At 47.4% G+C, this 19,923-nt stretch overlaps 1 protein-coding gene across 4 annotated transcripts; it reads left to right on the forward strand.

Annotated features, from left to right (window-relative positions):
• The first annotated feature begins 5,907 nt into the window (after positions 1-5,907).
• On the forward strand, positions 5,908-19,538 carry METTL1 (methyltransferase 1, tRNA methylguanosine). 4 transcript variants are annotated; one of them, XM_077328954.1, is made up of 6 exons: positions 5,908-6,083; positions 8,153-8,319; positions 11,921-12,105; positions 13,302-13,415; positions 16,431-16,532; positions 19,211-19,538. In XM_077328954.1, exons 1-6 carry the CDS (start codon positions 5,992-5,994, stop codon positions 19,367-19,369), a joined length of 819 nt encoding a protein of 272 aa, XP_077185069.1. In that variant the 5' UTR covers positions 5,908-5,991; the 3' UTR covers positions 19,370-19,538. The 4 variants fall into 4 exon arrangements, with proteins under 4 accessions (XP_077185069.1, XP_077185070.1, XP_077185071.1 ...); XM_077328955.1 differs by lacking the exon at positions 19,211-19,538 and adding an exon at positions 16,709-16,754 and having other exon boundaries at positions 16,431-16,591; XM_077328957.1 differs by lacking the exon at positions 5,908-6,083 and adding an exon at positions 7,757-7,991.
• Positions 19,539-19,923: the final 385 nt, after the last annotated feature.

Genomic DNA, 19,923 nt, shown 5'->3' on the forward strand with positions numbered 1-19,923 from the left:
TTTAGGACTGTATCCTCAAATTCCCTCCATAGCAAAAGGTTGCAGACAATGCTCCCTCCTCCCACCCCTTCTCTCCTGCCATGCTGTCATCACCTCTGTCAAGGGAAGGAGGCAAAGCCACAGAGCCTGACCTAATTACACCCCTGTTTATCTCACACAAAAGGCCAGCCCAGGCAAATCCAAGGGGCACAGAAGATCAGCAGGCATTTTTGACAAAGAACTTGTAGGTGATACGAGGGGAACACTTTGTCTCTGTGGAAGCAAAGTTCTGTCCTGAGGTCTTGGGCCAACCTGTAGACTCTCCCCTTGGGATGACGTTCATTACACTAGGAAAACAGTAACCAGCCTGGCTCACTAATTCCTGACCCATTTCCCTATAGCATCTGATGGGCTGTCATGGCTCCTTGATCCTTTTCATTGACTGGGGATAGGAATGGGGGTTAAGGGCAGAGCATGGAAGTTATCTGCTCATTCAAGGAGGGAGCAAGAGGTCACCTGCTGAGTGCTGAGGCCATCCCTTGACGCACATCACAGTTAAATTTTGTCTTGGCATTGCTTCTAAGCAGAGAAGGCACTGCTGGTCTAAGTGGCATCATTTGGGCAGTTAAATAGAAACCAGCACAGAGTTAAAGATTAAAAGACCCCTAAAAATCTTCATTGCAACTTGATATTCTTTCTTGTTCCATTTCTCAGTTGTTTCTTGGCAGTTTTTGGTTTACCGTGAGTTTCCAATGCATATGTGGTGGGCTTGTTGAGTTCAGATCTGTGATGTGATCTTAATGAAGAACTGGTGCTTACAAGTGACTCCTCGCTGAACCCACTTTCCCATAGTTAGCATTGCTGTGTTCTATGCAGCAGCCAAGCAGATGGAGAAAAGATGGTAGGAACAAGAGATGAAATATCTCCGTGTCTATGAGAGCTGGATGCCTCATGTTTACTCATACTCCTCTTGCCAGAGTGCAAGAGACAATCCATGTACAAAGACCAGGCGTTCTTGAATCCGTGCCCTGTCAGCTTCCTGCTGGAGAAGCCAAGGCTTTCATCCATCTCTGTCAATGTGCGTCAAAGCCACTGGAGTGTCCCGAAGCAGATCTTTGGCACGTCACCCTCTGAAGATGATTTCCCAAGGCTGATAGATATACCGGGGGGAGAGTTTGAGCTATGGAGCAGGATCAACTGACAGCTGAGCTGTCTGCAGAAGGCAGAGCTATGAATCTTGACATTCATTATCTCTGCACATGGAGTATATTGAAAAACTATTGTCCCTGAAAGTAACATGCAATGCAGAACATGGCCTCAAGGTGTTAAAGTTGCTTCTGCACAGAGTTTATTCCCTATTTCCTTCTCATTGTTCCTAAAAATGCAAAGACATTTGCGGTGTAGGGGTTAAGAGTGGCGGTTTCTAATCTGGAGAGTTTGAATCCCCACTCCTCCATGTGCAGCTAGTTGGGCTCTTCACCTTGGGCTCTTCACAGCCCTGATAGTGCTATTCTCACAGAGCAGGGGCTCTCTTATCACCACCTACCTCACTGTTGTGAGGAGAGGAATGGAAGGCGATTGTAAGTCACTTTGCGATTCCTTCTGGTAAAGAAAAGCAGAACGGTATAAAAACTAACTCTTCTTGTGGAAAAATCTCCATGTGGAGATTTATTTTGTGTTTTCCCTTCCCACTCAATATCTCCACACACACACACACACACACACCTCTGACAGGCTTTTGCTGTGTGATATAGAAATCTGTACCTTCCAGCAATGCTTTCCCCAATCTTGCTTTGGGTCCCTTCTCTCAGGAAAGCCATACTAAGCCAGGTTTGGGGAAACCTGCAGCAGAGCCAGGAGGAAAAAAAATATCTGGAAGTTTGGTACAAGAACAGCAATGTCATTTGGGAGCCAAAACTACTGTTGCGGCTGTTTTTTGTTTGTTTTTTTGGAGGGGGGGGGCAAGGGACTAAGAATTATCTAACTCTGAACCTGGCTGTTGTGTGTATCAAAAAACCCAGAGAATTGGGCCAGGTACAGACAGGGTTATCTCTCTACAGACCACACACTCCAGGTGAAAAAGACAATGTTTTCATGAACATACTGAGATCTTACAGTCCTCTGTTGTGAGATCTCAGCCACCAGTTTTGAAATGGGAGGAGCAGCTGCCCGCTGCCACATAGGCAAGACACGTGGATGGAGAAGAAACACCAGAACTGCCTATACATGAACGGGCTGGGTGGGCAGGCAGAGGAGATTGAGTGGGAGCTGCCTTGACCTTAGTACTGCCCCCTGCAACAGCTGCTACTGCATCCATGTGAGCCAGGAAGGTGGGCTAGCTGGCAAATGACTGGCCAAGGGAGTGAGCGAGTGGAGGGAATGGGATCCACTTATCCCCGGCGAGCGTTGAATGTCTCACACTTTGATCTGCCATTCCATTTCCATTGGTTGCTAGGCAGACCCAGGATTTCCCCACATCCCGCTTCCCTGGCAGTCTTCAGAGAGCTTTTTTGCAATGTTTTAAATGGATGGATGAATGGATGGGTGGATGGATGGATGATGTATTGATGTATCATTATATCAGTATATTGTTATGGCAATGATCACTTTTAAAAAAACCCACCGAAAAGCCCCAGCAGGTGAGGGATGGTGGTAGGAATGGTCCCAGTGGGGTCTGGGAAAATGATATTTGTGTGGGCAGAACTGGGGGAAATCCATGCAACAGAATTCCGGTCTTGGCTGGAATCTTTCCCAACACTTTGAAGCAAAGCAGCCTTGGGAAAGATCAGAGAAAACCCAGGGAAACCCCAGGAGGTGCACAAATGCACAAGGATGCTGTGCGGAAGCAGTGAAACAACCTACTTGCCAACAGCATTGAAGCTGAGGCAGAGAACCTGTGTTAGAATAGCCACTCTATTTACCCAAGTGTGCATTGCTCGTAAGCACTGAACAGTGGCTGGAATATTTGGTGGGTAAAGCCTATGCAACAGCCATCTGGGAGGGTAGTGAGATAAAGATGTGGAAGAAAACTATATTATCTATTATCGTCAGGCATGGACCATACTTGCAGTTTCATCATTGCCTAAGAATCGTAACACAATTCTCAGAAACTCAAGATTGAATTTACAAGTTGATAGTCCATATTGTTCCCGGGAAACAGTATAAAACATCCTCAGAATGTCTAGTATGAATATGCGCAAAATGAATCGGTATTTGAATAACCACTGCCTCTGTTTCTGGAAAAGTCTGTCTCTTTGTCTCTCTCTTTTTCTTATTACAAAGAAATTTACATCATGCAAGAAGCATTTCCTTTTAATTCTTCTCTGTGGTGTCTTTGCAGTAATCTTGCTTGCAGGATACCAGAATCGGCATTCATCGATACCAGCTGCACTTCTCCTCCCCTCCTGGCCCAAATGCATGAATCATCTCAGTGGTCAGACGTTAAAGGAGAAAGAGCTTCATAGTTCAATGCCATTTTGTAACTTCAGGGTGGTGGCTGCTACTTGCTAGGAAAGTGGTCAGCATGCAGGAGAATGAGGAAGATGCCTTCCAAGAAAAATCCTTCTCCTGTTGCTCCCCTAGCAGCAGCAGGAGGCTTGAGATTGGGACAATGGAGGGTGGGGGCACCTTCTTTGTGGGGAGGGGGAAGAGTGCATATATTAACCTGCAGTCTGGTGAAATTTGCAATCACCACTTTGTAATGCTTTGGCTAATGTTAGTAAAAGTTAGTACAAAGGCAGACTCCTAACTCTCCAAAAATGCATTGTAGATGTTCGGGATGGTTTGTTCTTGGGCTTCAGACTGGAGAACAGAAACCCTCTCAAGTGTCTTCTAAGAACACAAGGGCCATGTGGTGGTTTTTTTGTTTGGTTTTCAAGCCATAACTAGCTGACGGTGACCCTGTGCGGTTTTCAAGAAAAGAGACTTGGGTGATGTTTTGCCATTGCCTGCCTCTATGTCGGTTCTACTTGGCTTCTGAGAGCCAATGAGGTCAGGCTATCCTGGGGCTACCCAGGTCAGGGCAAGGCTGAGGGTCATGTGACTGGACCAAGATCACCCAAGATCACCCAGCGAGCTTCCACAGCACGAGTAGGGATTCGAACTGGATTTCCCAGATCCTAGTCCAACATTTTAAGCACGACACCATGCAGGCTCTTGCAATGGAATAGCATGTTGGAATCTGAATTTTTAAAATTGCCATGATTATATATAAAAAGTTTACTAAAAGGTTTTTTTCCACACTGTCTTTGTTCCTTTTTCTGGCCATTGGAACAAAGTTTCGGTCCAGTGGCATGTTTCAGAAGAAGAGGTGTTTTTTTTCTATCCTGCTTTTTACTACCTGAAGGAGTCTCAAAGGGGCTTGCAATCGCCTTCCCTTGCTCTTCCTGCAACAGGCACCCTGTGAGGTAGGTGGGGTTGAGAGAGCTCTGACAGAACTGTGACTGGCTCAAGGGCACCCAGCTGGCTGCATGTGGAGGTGGAGAGGAGAATCAAGCGCAGTTCTCTAGATATGAGGCCACCATACTTTGTTCTGTTGGTTTAGACCAGCCTGGCAACCCACCGAAACCTATTATTTGATTTATTTGTAGTCCCTGAGCTGGATAGCCCCAACCTAGCCTGATTTTGTCAGAAGCTAAGCAAGGCCGATGTGGAGGCAAGCAATGGCAAACCACATCTGAACATCTCTTGCCTTGAAAACCCTATGGGACCGCCCTGTCAGCTGTGACTGGATGACAAAAATAGCAGAGAGGGGTGTGAAAAAAATCCATCCTGGGGTGTCCAATCTACCCTCCAGAGCCTTCCCTCCCTCTCCCCACAACAGATACCCTATGAGGTAGGTGAGGCTGAGAGATCTCTGACAGAACTGCTCTGTGAGAACAGCACTATCAGGACTGGGACAAGCCCAAGGTCATCCAGCTGACTGCATGTGGAGGTACCATCTTTAACCATTGCACCGCAAGGCCTCCAGAAATTAGTTTGAATAGTGGGAGATCTTCCATCACCACCTGGAAGTTGGCAACCCTATTGTACGGGGCTCCTTCATGCTCTGTTTATTTTTGCTTCAGCCTGGACGGATAGAATTGTGACTGGGTAAAAGTTTGCAAGTCCAGTGCAAGAAGCTGGCCGACGCAGAGATGGGTTTTAGACTGCAATCTTTTCTCCTAGCAAGAGGGCTGAATTGTGGGAATTTCTTGTTTTGCCCCACTCCTTTGCTTTATTGCTAAACTGTGTGTGTGTGTTATTGCATACTTTTGAAAGCTTTAGAAAGGTAGCCTAGGGGTCTGATTTGTCCACACAGGAAAATCCAACTGCTATCTATGGCTCCAGTGCAACCCTTGTGAAACACATGTATAACCATGTGTGGCTGCAGCTCCGTTACTGCTGATACATCACAGCAGCAACAGGGCCATCCCTGCACCACCAAGCCTTAACATTAAAAAAAAATCAACAACTGGATATCATTATATTGCTATGATACTAGGGGCCAAGCCCATTGCATTCAGGAATACAATGGGTGCTAGACTGGAGGTGGAAAGGCTACTACATATTTACTCGGAAGTAAATATCGTTTTGTTCCACGGACTTTTATTCCCAAATTAAGTACGTACCTTCTGCTCAACGGGGTTTTATTAACCAAATTTAAGTATGCAAGAGATTTAACAAATGGCTACTACATATTTACTCAGGAGTAAATATCGCTATGATCAGCGGGGTTTTATTTCCAAATTAAATATGCTTCGCCCTACATTTTTCCAGTCCTCCTGTAGTTATTAAAACTTAAACAGTCAGGCGGAGGTCATAAAAACACGATGGGTCAACCCCCGGCCCCCCATATGGAACGGAGGCGGACTGCCCGTCCAGACGCTGCTGCTGGCCCTTTAAGGAGGACGCCCCCCGCCCCCCTGCGTCCACTCCTGCTGGCGCTCCCGGCTGACGTCTGTTTCTGGCGCCGGGCGCCTCTGCGGGGCTCCACGTGTTTTGCGCGGTGCCGGTGTTGTGGCTTCCCCGGCCATGGCGGAGGTGCTGTCGGCGCCGCTGCCCCAGAAGCGCTTCTACCGGCAGCGCGCGCACTCGAACCCGCTGGCGGACCACACTTTGCGCTAGTGAGTGCGGGAAGGAGACGAGCCCACCACGCAGCCCCTCCTCGGCGCCCGTGCTGGGGCTCCGCGCGCTCCTATGAGTCCCCCCTAGTGGCCGGGTGGAGTGGGTGGCAGGGTGGCTTGGTCCTCCGGCAGTGCTTCCTGTTCTGAATTACCTCTGGATTCTTTTCAGAGGCCCGTGGCAAGAGCGCTGTGAGGGTGATTAGCGTCTAGGACAGGGGTAGTCAAACTGCGGCCCTCCAGATGTCCATGGACTACAATTCCCAGGAGCCCCTGCCAGCAAATGCTGGCAGGGGCTTCTGGGAATTGTAGTCCATGGACATCTGGAGGGCCGCAGTTTGACTACCCCTGGTCTAGGAAATATGGGATCGCGTGGTAGGCACTTTACTTGAGAGCTGTGATCGGGAAATATAGTGGAGTTGCCCAATACCGAGCCTGTTCGTGCTTCATGGTGGTCCTCCAGATGTCCATGGACTACAATTCCCATGAGCCCTTGCCAGCGTTTGCTGGCAGGCGCTCATGGGAATTGTAGTCCATGGACATCTGGAGGACCGCAGGTTGACTACCCCTACGACAGCCAGCGTGGTGCAGTGGCTAAGGGTGGAAGCCTCTGATCTGGAGAACTGGGTTTGATCCCGTACCTGCAGCAACTGGGTGGCCTTGGGCCAGTCACAGTTCCTCTTAGAGCTCTCTCAGCCTCACCTCATTCACCGGCTACCTATTGTGAGGAGAGGAAGGGCAGGCGACTGTAAGCTACCACAGCCCTAGAGCCAACGTATTGTGTAGCGGTTAAGAGCAGTGGCTTCTAATCTGGAGGGCTGGGTTTGATTCCTCCCTCCTACACCACATGCAGCCAACTGGGTGACCTTGGGCCAGTCACAGCTCTCTCAGAGCTCTCTCGGCCCTGCCCATCTCACAGGTTTTCTGTTGTAGGGACAGGAAGGGTAGACTGTTGTAAGTTGCTTTGGGATTCCTTTGGGTAGTTACAAGCGGGATTTTTAAAAACACAACGCTTCTTTATCACAGTATTACCACCTCTGACAGGAAGCAGGAGGCCCCATTTAAGAGATCCTTTACGTGGAATACCTGGAACTAACCTGGGACCCCCTGCATGCAAAGCATGCACCTGATTATTGACTGCCCTGCCCTGTCCCAAGACTTTGTCTTCATCTTTGTTCCTTACTATCTATCCTTGGTGGCAGAGTCTGCCTGTACACTCTTCAGGGTGGACCTTGAGAAACTGTCAGAACAACCCCACATTTACTTAGGTGCTTAAGTAAGTGTGCTTAAGTTTGCAGCCTGACACCTACAGCTCTTCCTGCCTTCTCTAAATCCTGCCATGAATTCTTAGTTAGGTCTCTTCTCACCCTGTTATCATTGTCTACTTGGTAGTGTTTATGTTTCTGGAAGTAGTACATCTGGTTTAAACATCCTGCATTCTCGTACTTGAGAACTGGGGAATTCCAGATACAGTAGCCCATGCAGCCTGATCCATAAGTGCCCTTACATTGCAGTCCTAAACAGAGCTGACCCTTCCAAACTCATTGACTTTTAAGTAGACCTAGCATAGCTCTGCTAAGGATGGCGCTGTGAGTGTGCTATTACTCTTAACTGTAATTTCCCTTGACTCCAATGGAATCTGGTTTTAAATAGATGTGGTTAGGATTAGAACGTTCATCCCACTACATTCTTTTCTGTGGGTTTCACTCTAAGGCCGGATTCATGCGTTCTCACTTCATTGTTGGTGTGAGACACAATTGGAATGTCTCCCGAGTCACGACTCACTGGGACATTTCTGGCTCTTGAAATCCTAGGATGAGTAGCAGACCCTAACTCCTTGTCCCTGTTCAGTATTGAAACGATCCGTAATAATGATGTCATAAGGACATCCTGCGGAAATAACTTGACCAGGTAATTCATAGCTTCCAATTGTCAAATCCCGGTGGCAGCAGTAATACCAAAGAGGGTGATAAAGTTGGAAGCCGCTTGGGAGTGGTGCTTCTGGGAAACGGGGACGTGTGTTGGTACCACCCTGGGTGTTTGATGAGGCTCTCTGCTTTCTTTCCTGTTAGTCCCGCCAAGCCTGAGGAAATGGACTGGTCTGAGCTCTACCCAGAGTTCTTCACGCCTACAACCAAAGATGACCAGCACGACGACCCAAAGGAGGTGGAAGAGAGAACTGAGCCTTCCTCTCAAGTAGAATTTGCAGATATTGGCTGTGGTTATGGGGGATTGCTGGGTAATTTCACACACTCTCCCATCCCCTCCCCCCAATGATTTTGTTTTTTTATGTCAAGCTTTTAAACTTTGCCCCCCAACCCAGAAAACTGGCCCTCAGGATAGCAGACCCCATGTTAAAAGTTAAAACGGCTATTAAAAAAGCAGGAAAAACTAGGAATGTGCTGTAGTAAATAAAATGGTGGAACGTAGCAGTATATATGTTGCCCATTTAGAAACCGCGGCATTGGCTGCCTGTGTTCCCCAAAAGATCGATTCAAGTGGGTAGCCATGTGAGTCTGAAGTAATACAATGGCACCTTTAAGACCAACAAAGATTTATTCAAGTCGTAAGCTTTCGAGTGCAGATTTTGTCGTCCATTTCCAAGTTAAATTCCAGGTGCTAGGTATGACCTTTAAAGGCCTTCATGACCTGGGGCACTCGCATTTGAAGGACTGTCTCCTTCCATATCTCCCTGTGCGCCAACTACGGCCTTCAGGTAAGCCCTCTGCTGGCTCTCCTACCCATTAGGGTGGCCCATCTGGCATTGATCAGAGCCCAGGCCATTTCCATTGGGCTCCTGCTTTATAGAATGGACTCTCTGAAGAGATGAGGGCAGCCCCCTCTTCAGAGGTGTTCAGAACTTGTCTGGCCATTTGAGGGTGTGAATGGCAGGCATCTTCTCAGGGAAGGGGATATTATGGGGTCTGCTATTCCGGTTTTAATTGGAATTGTGTTTCTGCTGTTACCACCTTGAACCACAAGGGAATGCGCAGTATTATGAAATAAATAAAATGCCCGTTAACAGCACAAGTTAAACACAAGAGCCGCCGAAAGGGAAACCAGTTTGAGCCATCTCGCTAACTATGCTTGGAAAGGCACTAGATCTCTGTGCAGGCTGGTTCTAGAAGTTATATAAGGTGTTTCCAAGGAAAGAGGCTTGCGAAATACGAATGCAGAAGTCCTTTTGGAGTACTTCCTTTTTCATTTTTGGAACAAGTTTGATGCAGTTTCATGCTGCACATGAGGCAGGCAGTTGAAAGATCAGATTCCCCCCTCCTCGTCCTTTGAGCAATGGATGTCAAAGATTTTAGCATATTTAAAAAGGGGCCAAACAAACATGGTGGAGTTCTATACATGACAAATTGTGAGCACTGCCGTTGCTTTACGCGTAATCGGGGCGTAATTGGTCTCTTAAGGTCAGTATTGACTTCTGTGACTGCCAGAAGCTCTCTAGGTTCTCAGGCAGATATGTTTTGTGTGGCAATTGGATTTTAAATGAAGCATTGAAGGCTCTGTAGGCTAGAAAGGCTACAGGGGAGCAGTACGGTACAAGCTATTCATATAGATATAGATGGCTTAAATAAATAAATTTTTGTTTTTCTAGCCCGCCTTTCCCATACAGCTCATGACTGGAAACATCATTATTAACACCAACAATTTAGGTTAAACTATAATGTTATCTAGTTTCCCCCAACTAATTACTTAGCAGACGGGGGAATCTAGAGTGTGCGGAGCAGATCTCCCCCGTCTCCAGCGGTGAGCACTTCTTGATGTTTATTTCAGGCCCTGACTGTAAGCCTGGCAGAACAGCTCTGTCTTATAGACCCTGCAGAACTGATTGAGGTCTTGCAGGGCCCTGATCTCCCTAGGCCAAACATTACCGCAGGCTGAAAAAGCCCTGGTCCCTGTCAAGGCCAGGTTTACTTCCTTTGGGCCTGGGGTCCTGAGCAAATGTTGTTCTGATGATCGTAGCATTCTTTCGGGGGATGTAGGAGATGTGCCTTACTACTCCACTATGTCGTCTTCTAGCGATCTCTCAAAATCCGCATTCACACAGATTTCATAGGCTGTAACGGCTAAAGTGAAAAAGAGCATCACTGCCTGTTTGTAGAGTGAGACTTCTGCGATCTGTTGTGCACAGGAAATTACGGTTGGGATCCCACAGTGGTGTTTTATGTGCCATGACTGAGTTATCATGTGAAAAGCTGGTTGCTAGATTCAAAAGGCGGGATGTGCGGGATGTGCTGTCTATCACACACGCACAGAAGCATCCTTTCATGGGGGAGGGAAGTTTGCCCTGTGAAAGACTGATCACACGGTCATCATCATCAATCCTTAAGCTGGTCAGGTGAATCCGCAATCATAACACAGCGATGACACACAGGGGTGGAGCAGGTGGGTGGAGAAGACAATATCAAACCGTGGTAAAAGTTTCTGAGTTCCTCCTCCGAGCAGCCAAGGAAACTTGGGTTTGGGCATCTGGCATTGCGATCCCTGTCATGTTTACTCAGAAGAAAGTCCCTATGAGATCAGTGGGACTTACAGCCGCATTCTGCATTCCCCAGAAAAAAATCAGGAAGTGGAGTTTAGCTCTGTCTTGCAGAATATATGTGTTTCTGCTTATGGCAGGTTTGCACGAGGGGGGGGACAGCAAGGAGGGAATTCGGGGGAGAGGAAGGAGATGACAGTGTGTACAGCCCAACAAAACTGAAAAGTGCTTCATTTCTCATTGATTCAAACCAGAGAGTCTTAAGCATGTGCTGATGACCATTCATGTTGAAATCTGAGAGGATCACTTGCAGGGTCATGAGCAGAGAAGCGGGCTGCCTTAATGCTTAAAGGTAAAGGTATCCCGTGTGCAAGCACCGAGTCATGTCTGACCCTTGGGGTGACGCCCTCTAGCGTTTTCATGGCAGACTCAATACAGGGTGGTTTGCCAGCGCCTTCCCCAGTCATTACCGTTTACCCTCCACCAAGCTGGGTACTCATTTTACCGACCTCGGAAGGATGGAAGGCTGAGTCAACCTTGAGCCGGCTGCTGGGATTGAACTCCCAGCCTCATGGGCAGAGCTTTCAGACGGCTGCCTTACCACTCTGCACCACAAGGGGCTCTGCCTTAATGCTTAAAGCCTAGTTAATGCCAGGAGCCAGTTTGGATGTGATCAACTTGGTCACAGTCACATTTAATTGGAAGTTCAGTGTATTTTAATGCACATATATAAATATGTGCATTATATATATAAATATATTAACTTATATAAATATAAGAAATAAAATAAACATATGTGTTTATTGATTCAATTTATATACTGCCCCTCACCATGGCATCTCCAGGCGGTGTACACGGAACAGTAGAACAGAGTACATTGAAACATTTGCAACGGTATGAACAGAAAGCCTAATGCTCATGAAACAGTCAACGTCAATCAAAGTTTAAGAATGTTGCACACTGGGACGTTGCAGTAGGTCAGCTCTGAAGGGGGAGTGACAGCAGCCAGGCAGGGTGTGCGGAGGGTCAGAAGTTGCTTGGCAAGGGACCAGGTTGAGGGAGGCCCCTGTCATTTGTCTCAACCGGAAGACTTGTGGAAGAGCTCCAATTTTCAGGCCCTACGGAACTGTTTGAGTTCCGGCATAAGTATGTGAGTACTGGACCATTGAGAGGGAAGAGTTGGTCATGGTACGAGAAGAGAATGATAAGTCTAGGGGAGGTATTCGGAATGCTTCTGCAATGTAAAATATAAAAACAATTTTTAGTTCTTTATCTACTCATTTGTCATAGATTTTATTCCACCTTGTTTGATTGTGACTTTCCTGATGCTGATGTCTGTTCTCTTCCATAGTTGCCTTGTCTCCCCTGTTCCCGAACACCTTGATGCTGGGCCTGGAGATCCGTGTGAAGGTCTCGGATTACGTGCGGGACAGGATCCAGTCCCTGCGCGTGTCCCACCCTGGGCTGTACCAGAACATTGCCTGCATCCGCAGCAATGCCATGAAACACCTGCCCAACTTTTTCCGCAAGGGACAGGTGAGTTTCCAGGGGATGTATTGACGGAAGGCAGAGCCATCTCTTCCTGTTTCCTGGCCTTTAAAAGATTTATCATCCGCATTTATTGTGATTGAAGATCAGCCCAGCAATTGATGTACAAATATTAAATTGATAGACAACGATTACAATTCGTAGCCTTAGAGGTATAATTGATTACCCATAAAAGGTTATTGAAAGATTTGCGATGTCTGTGTTCTTAAGGTCATAGCCTCAGCACAGAATTGAAAAAGAGGACATTGAAACCATAACTGCCTAAATCCACCAAGTTGTTCTGCATCTGAGGAAGGATGTTTCACTCACTGCCCCCTCTTCTTCTCTGGGCAGGAAAACTCTGGGCTGGCAGTTTTATAATTCTACATCTTAGTAATTTGTATTTTTAGGAATCTAAATTTTAAGTAATGGAAAGTTTAGATTGTATATTTTAAATTATGTGGTTTTTTACATGCAGTAACCACCCTGAGCTTTTGGGGATGGACTGGTTAAAAATACAAAAATAAATAAATAAAATGTGAATAACAATAACACATCAAGTATAAACCAATTAATGGAAATAAAGGAAAGTTACAACAAAAAGAACTTAAAGAACTCTCAGAATTCTAAGAATCTGTGATCCAATTTCTCATATACAGATCTGGCAAAGAGGAATGGGAAGGCGACTGTAAGCCGCTTTGAGCCTCCTTCGGGTAGGGAAAAGCGGCATATAAGAACCAACTCTTCTTCTTCTTCTTCTTCTTCTTTTATGTACAGCTCTGGTAATGAAGAGGCCAAGGTAGATGAGGAATGCATCAGTCCCACTTACATGTGAGCTGAGAAGCCAACATTTTAGGCTGTTGCTGAGCTACTGTCCTTTCCCTAGGCCCTGGCTAGAAGGAAGGAACAATACGCAGCAGCTTTGTTGAGGCTGAGCAAGACTGGTCCAAACCTTGAGAAAAAGGCAAAAATAAGAACTGTCCCTTGTTAGGGGAAATTACAATCCCCTCGATTGACTTGACCATGAAGTCACAAAAGGCCGTCCTTCTGAGAACAGTTTTCTGGGGGAAAGGTTCCATTGAATAAAATGGGACTTACTTCCAAGTAGACCTGCTTAGGGTTGCTCTCAAAGCATCAGGGTACTGTTGAAGCTGCAAGGCTCGGGAGGGCTCTGATGGCGGTGGAATTTTCCCATATTTCTGCAGCTGTGCAAGATGTTCTTCCTTTTCCCCGACCCTCACTTCAAGAAGACAAAGCACAAGTGGAGGATTATCAGCACCACCTTGCTGGCGGAGTACGCCTATGTCCTACGTGAGCAGGTGAGTCGGTGAAATGCGCTTCAGGTATTCCAAGCCTCCGCCAACAGGAGGAACTCATATTTATGTTTTTAAATACTTATACCCTGCTTCCTCCTCAGTGGGGACCTAAAGTGGCTTACAACAGTGGTCCGCAACCTTTTTCAGGCTGCGGACCAGCGGCGGCAGGGAGGGCGATTGCCCGGCTACGCAAGTATGCAAGTATGCATGCGCTGCCAGGTTGCGCATGTGCGTTTGCACCATGTGCAGCTGCAAATGCTCGTGTGCGGCACTCCCACACATGTGCGCACGCGTGGGAGTTCCACGCATGCGCGGTGTGGCCACGCATACACGTTGTAGCCGCACATGGTGCACACGAGCATGTGGGGCCCAGCCAGGGCCTTTGCAGCCCGGCACCGGGCCACGGCCCGGTGGTTGGGGACCACCGGCTTACAGCATTCCCCCTTTCTTTATTTATCTTCACAACAACCCTTTGGGGTAGGTGAGGCTGAGAGTGTGACTGGTCCAAGGTCACCCAGCAAGGTTCCATGGCAGAGTGGGGATTTGCACCTGGGTCTTCCAGATTTTATTTATTTATTATATTTATATACCGCCCTCCCTGAAAGCTCAGGGAAGTTCACATAAAACAGAACCTGTACAGATAACTTTTAACAACAATATAGTGATAACGGAAAGCAACATAGTAGAACAATAGAATAATATGGAGAACATTAAATTAATGCATACTGATAGCCCAGTGGGTTGGGTGGAATTGCAGTGGGTGCCATAGGAGGGGCGGCTCAGGGGGAGTGCCCACGGGAAGTGGTGGTTCAGGTCGACCTCAACCAAATGCCTAGCGGAGGAGCTCCCTTTTTCAGGCTCTGCAGAACTGTTTTGAGTTCCTAGTCCCAAGATCCTAGTCCAAAAGAAAAACCACTTCCCCCTCAGTGGTTATCTAGGTGCATCTTTGATGGGGGCTTTTGTACCCTGCTTTTCACTACAAAAGACCTTCCCTTCCTCTCCGGACAACAGACGCCCTACGAGGTAGGTGGGGCTAAGAGTGCTCTGAGAGAACTGCTCTGCAAGAACAGCTATAAGAAAACTGTGACTAGCCCAGGGTCACCCAGCTGGCTGCATGCGGGGAAAGGAGGAATTGAACCAGTTTCTCCAGATTAGAATCCGCTACTCTTAACCACCACACCAAATTGGCTCTCTGGGGAGGGAATTGGAGGCTGCTGGGAATCAGTGTGCTCCTAACTTCCTAAAGCAACCACCCTACGATCCTGTTCTCAGCCAAACCTTTCCTCAACTGCTGAGCCAGTGTGGAAAAGGTTCCTTGAAGACTGTGATAACTCTGGCCTAGAGGTGCAGTTCAGGAGACAGTGTTGACAGGTTGTCTTCTGCTTCGGATTTCTCAAAGGAAGCCTGACTAGGGAGTCTGGGAATTTTAACACAAGAGGATGCTTCAATAAAGGATGTCTAGCTTAGACCTCCCACTATACCTGCTCGTTCCCTGCCAAGAGCTTGTAACCATTCCTCGTGTTACTGTCAAGCCATATAGGTGACTAATCTCTTTACAAAGCCCTTGTGTATCAACACATCCTGGAGTCTAGAGGAAAAGGCACCTTTTCATCCTTTGGGAATCTCAGAGCCCAAGAACATGGGCAGGGCGCTAATTAACGCCAGAGGGCAAAAGAGCAATGCTTCCCTGCATCCAACTGAGCGAGCCAGGGGTTGGCAGGAGTCCTCGTAGGCAGAGGTTTTGCATCACTCCCTGACGTTCAGCAGCCTCCTTTAGGGCTCTCTGGCTGCCTCAACGTTCCGCTGCCAAAGAAAAGAGAGAGCCCTTTTCTTTTCTTGCATCATCACTTTCAGGCTTGGAACCCGCAGATCTTATCTTGGCGATGAATCGGTGTGGGGCCTCACCTGGAGCTGGGGTGAATCACAGACAGAGCTGTCAATGTTCCTCCAAAGGCATTGCTTTCAGAGGAAGAGGCTGGGCGCGGCTTCTGCTGTTGCTCTGAGGTGTTTCCTGTAAGTGATGGCAGTGATGATGGTGGTGACCTGCCTGCCGTGGCAGCCGTATGATCCACCATGGAGATTGGCTGCAGAGGAGAGGACATGCAGTAATGGGTTTAAACTAAAAGTACAACGATAAAGGCTAGATATTAGGAAAAAAAGTTTCACAGTCAGAGTAACTCCGCAGTGGAATAGGCTGCCTAAGGCTCCCCTCACTGGCAGTCTTCAAGCAAAGGTTGGATACACACTTGTCTTGGATGCTTTAGGATGCTTAGGGCTGATCCTGCGTTGAGCAGGGGGTTGGACTAGATGGCCTGTATGGCCCCTTCCAACTGGCCCCTTCCATTCTATGAAATAGCTGAACCTTGCGCCACAGGGAAATCAGGGCCTTGTTAAGTCCGGAGCAACTCATTTTAGAAAACGGGTCCAAGATCTGCTTTCCTACCAAGCCAGCTTGGTATAGTGGTTAAGAGAAATGGCCCCTAATCTGGAGAACCGGGTTTATCCCCCACGCCTCCTCCACATGAAGCCAGCTGGATGACCTTGGGCCAGTCCCAGTTCCCTCAGAAATCTCTGTCTTATCTACCTCACAGGGTGTCTGTGATGGGGAGAGGCGATTGCAAGCTGCTTTGAGACCCCTTAAGGTAGAGAAAATCAGGGTATGAAGACCTACAGTTCCTCAAACAGGAGGTTTCTGTTAGATCATTAAGATCTATCACCCATCCAGTCCAGACAAAGAAATGGGGCCTGGAGGCCAAGGCTGTCCCCTGCTGTTTCTGCATAGTGATGAAATTCAGATGTTTTTCTGCTCCTACAAACAAAGGCTCCTTCAGTCATCATGGCTGGTAGCCACTGATGGACTTCCATTCTTCGCCTTTAGAGTGCATTGCTTTTTGTTCTAGGTGTATTCCCCTTCCCATCTAGTTACTGCCTTCCAGTGTGTCAATCTGATGATGGAACTCTTGGGGGCCCTTGCATGCTGGCACTCTTCTCCTTACAGTATCTTTGTGGCTTATGCAGGGTCTGGTGTACACCATCACAGATGTGGAAGAGGTACACAAATGGATGGTGAAGCATTTCCAAGAGCATCCACTCTTTAAGCAAGTGCCCTTAGAAGAACTGGTAAGACAGAGAGACTCTGAAATGTACAACATCACATTTTACTGTTCTGTACATCAGGGGTAGTCAACCTGTGGTCCTCCAGATGTTCATGGACTACGATTCCCATGAGTCCCTGCCAGCATTTGCTGGCAGGGGCTCGTGGGAATTGTAGTCCATGAACATCTGGAGGACCACAGGTTGACTACCCCTGCTGTACATGGCTCGTAGAGTGGAGAGTGTCCTACCAATGCCGTTTGTTCTCTGAATTCCGCGCGACTGCTGGGGGCTCCCTTGGGCTTCGCGCCTCTCGCCGGGTCAGGCCGCCGGCAAAGGAGCAACAGCGAGCCGCGCTCCGCACGGCTCGCAGTTGCTTCCTTGTTAGCAGGACGGGAATCGGCCGGGCCAATCAATTGGCCCGCCCTAACTCCTCCCACAAAGCCTTTACGGCTTTATTTAGTCCGCAGCGCCGCGGGCTGTGTTCAGATGGGCAAAAAAGGTTGGGCATGATATACAGATGAACACATTAAGTTACAATTTAACCTAGTTAATTCTGCTTATTTCTCCTGATACAGTCAGGGCCTACGGCAGTTAACATCAATATATATTTTTAAAAGCTGTTTATTACAGTCATTAAAATACATCATCCAAACAGGTAAACATATTAATATATTTATTGTTCTAAGAATGTACATACAGATCCACATACCTTCCAATGTGATTGGGCTAAATCCTTCCCTACCAAGTGCATAGCTCTTTTCAAAGCTGATCCGAAGTTTAAAATGTCAGGGGAATGTTGTTGTTGTAGTTGCGAAGTCGTGTGCGACCCATCGCGACCCCATGGACAATGATCCTCCAGGCCTTCCTGTCCTCTACCATTCCCCGGAGTCCATTTAAGTTTGCACCTACTGCTTCAGTGACTCCATCCAGCCACCTCATTCTCTGTTGTCCCCTTCTTCTTTTGCCCTCAATCGCTCCCAGCATTAGGCTCTTCTCCAGGGAGTCCTTCCTTCTCATGAGGTGGCCAAAGTATTTGAGTTTCATCTTCAGGATCTGGCCTTCTAAGGAGCAGTCAGGGCTGATCTCCTCTAGGACTGACCGGTTTGTTCGCCTTGCAGTCCAAGGGACTCGCAAGAGTCTTCTCCAGCACCAGAGTTCAAAAGCCTCAATTCTTTGACGCTCGGCCTTCCTTATGGTCCAACTTTCGCAGCCATACATTGCAGCTGGGAATACAATAGCCTTGACTAAACGCACTTTTGTTGGCAGGGTGATGTCTCTGCTTTTCTTTGCCATGAAAACTCTATGGACAGTGAGGGGAATAATGCAAAACAAAAAGGGAACAAAAGCCCAACCCTAGAAAACAAGTCGGGAACCCAAAGGTTGAACAAAAATATAAAAATTAGGAGACAAATATTTATTATTTAGTGCACATTAAGAGGATTAAGAGCAGATTTGATATATAAAAATAATAATCTGCAATACTGTACAATCTTAATGGTTGCACATGGTATGACCATAGAACAAAATACGTTTTGACCCTAAAGGGTCTCCATCAGGGGTCAGATAAATTAATATCTATGCACACAGGGTATATTTCAGTTGGACTTGCTTGGTGGCATAAGAATCACAAAATCCAAATCTCTCAATAATATATAATAATGATTCCAAATGCAGAGCTCACAATAAGAATCAAAATGGTCAAAACTCACCACTCTGTCCAAGGCCAAAATTCAACCCTGAGTGTGCATCCTCATGTGTGAGCCAGGACTTATTGAACTAGTATTATATTTATTTGATCACTGATCAAGGCCATTCTGGGTCACAATGCATTACGGCGAGAAACAGTCTTAGGTGGGCTTGCAGTAGACATACAGGAATGGAAACGCTAAAGAGGCTTAGTTTTTCAGGCCCCAGGTAGTGGCCACTGGGCCAAAATGCAAGCAGCCTGCTAGTCTGAGTGCTGCAGAATAGTACAAAGAAAGTGTCCTGGTGTTTTTTTTTTCTTATTTATTGGCAGGGGCAGCATGCCAAGTCTCTCTCCTATAATAAAATCCATCCACCGTGACTGCAGTGTTAGTAGGGCAGGGTCCTCTTCTTCTTGTGTTCAGCAGCCACCTACAGGAAGGCAAAGGGCTCTCTCTACCCACCCCCTGGCTGCTGTGCACCGCAACACAAGCACCTCCGCTAATGATTTCCCCACGCAAACTAGGAAAGGGGCCAATGGGGCAGGCAGCTGACGACCAGAGGATGAGACCTCTGCCTAAACCTGTTTTGTTCTTCACACGGGATCGGAGGAGTGTTAAAGAGCCCCTTGCCACTCATGTTTTGGAGAGGGAAGGGCTCTTGGAATCAAGAACTGTACCGAGGAGTTGTCCGAAGGGAAGTCCCGTCACTGCTACAATGTAGGAGCAATACTCTTGGGAGTTGTGGTGACTCCGTAAAATTCAAGTTTTGTCAAAAGGCTCAAGCTACAACAAATGCAACGAAATAACAATATGTTTATCGTATAATGTGAACATATAAAATTAAAAATATTAGGCATCTGAGCATCAGACTGCACAATTTGCAGCCTAATTTTATTGGCAAGCTATTGGATGCTGAGAGTCCGTTACCCGACCCTTGAGAGTACAAGGAGGGGTGATGACCGGGCCTTATCAGTTCATGTTGCGACCTAATAGCCCTTGCCTCTCTTTCTCCAAAAGGCAAGTGACCCTGTCGTCAATCTCTTGGGAAGCTCAACTGAAGAAGGAAAGAAGGTTCAGAGGAACGGTGGCAAGACCTTCCCTGCCGTCTTCCGGCGTGTCGCAGACAAAACCCTGAAGGATCTGCCGGATGCAACACAGGAAGTGGCTGGGACATGACCGGGGAATTTCCTGAGCCCTGACAAAATTCACGTTGACCGTGCCTTCCTTTCAGGGATGGGGAGAGGAGTTGCAGCAGCAGCAGTGAAAAGGACTTCATGTCTATCCCCATAGCAGAGTCAGCCTTCTGTAGATATAAAGGGGGAAATCCCTTCAGAGAAACAGTGTACAGTTGTGTAATGAGTCTCATTGAGGTTGATGTTGCTCATAGCGGGGTCACAATGAGCTATCATGGCCATAGTAGCTGAACTGAAAGTCCCATAAACATGGAGCAAGATCAGTGATTATATGGGGTCCTCCAACCCGTACCACCTAGTGTCCCTTTAGTTTTGAATACATAATACTGGAAGAGTTACTTAAAATAGTCTGCTCCCCAGTGCAGCATTTCAGTGAGAAGGGACCTTGGTAGTTTTGTAGACTGGAGGTGCACCCGTATGTGTTAGCATACTCCCTGCTTCCCTACTCATCCGGTGACTGGCACAGGGTAAGGGTGAGTCACACATTCACCAGCTGCCAGATCAGTGCCAATTCTAAACGCCCAAGGAGTAGGAGAG

This window comes from Paroedura picta, chromosome 3 (assembly GCF_049243985.1).
Source record: "Paroedura picta isolate Pp20150507F chromosome 3, Ppicta_v3.0, whole genome shotgun sequence".
NCBI classification, from domain to species: domain Eukaryota; kingdom Metazoa; phylum Chordata; class Lepidosauria; order Squamata; family Gekkonidae; genus Paroedura; species Paroedura picta.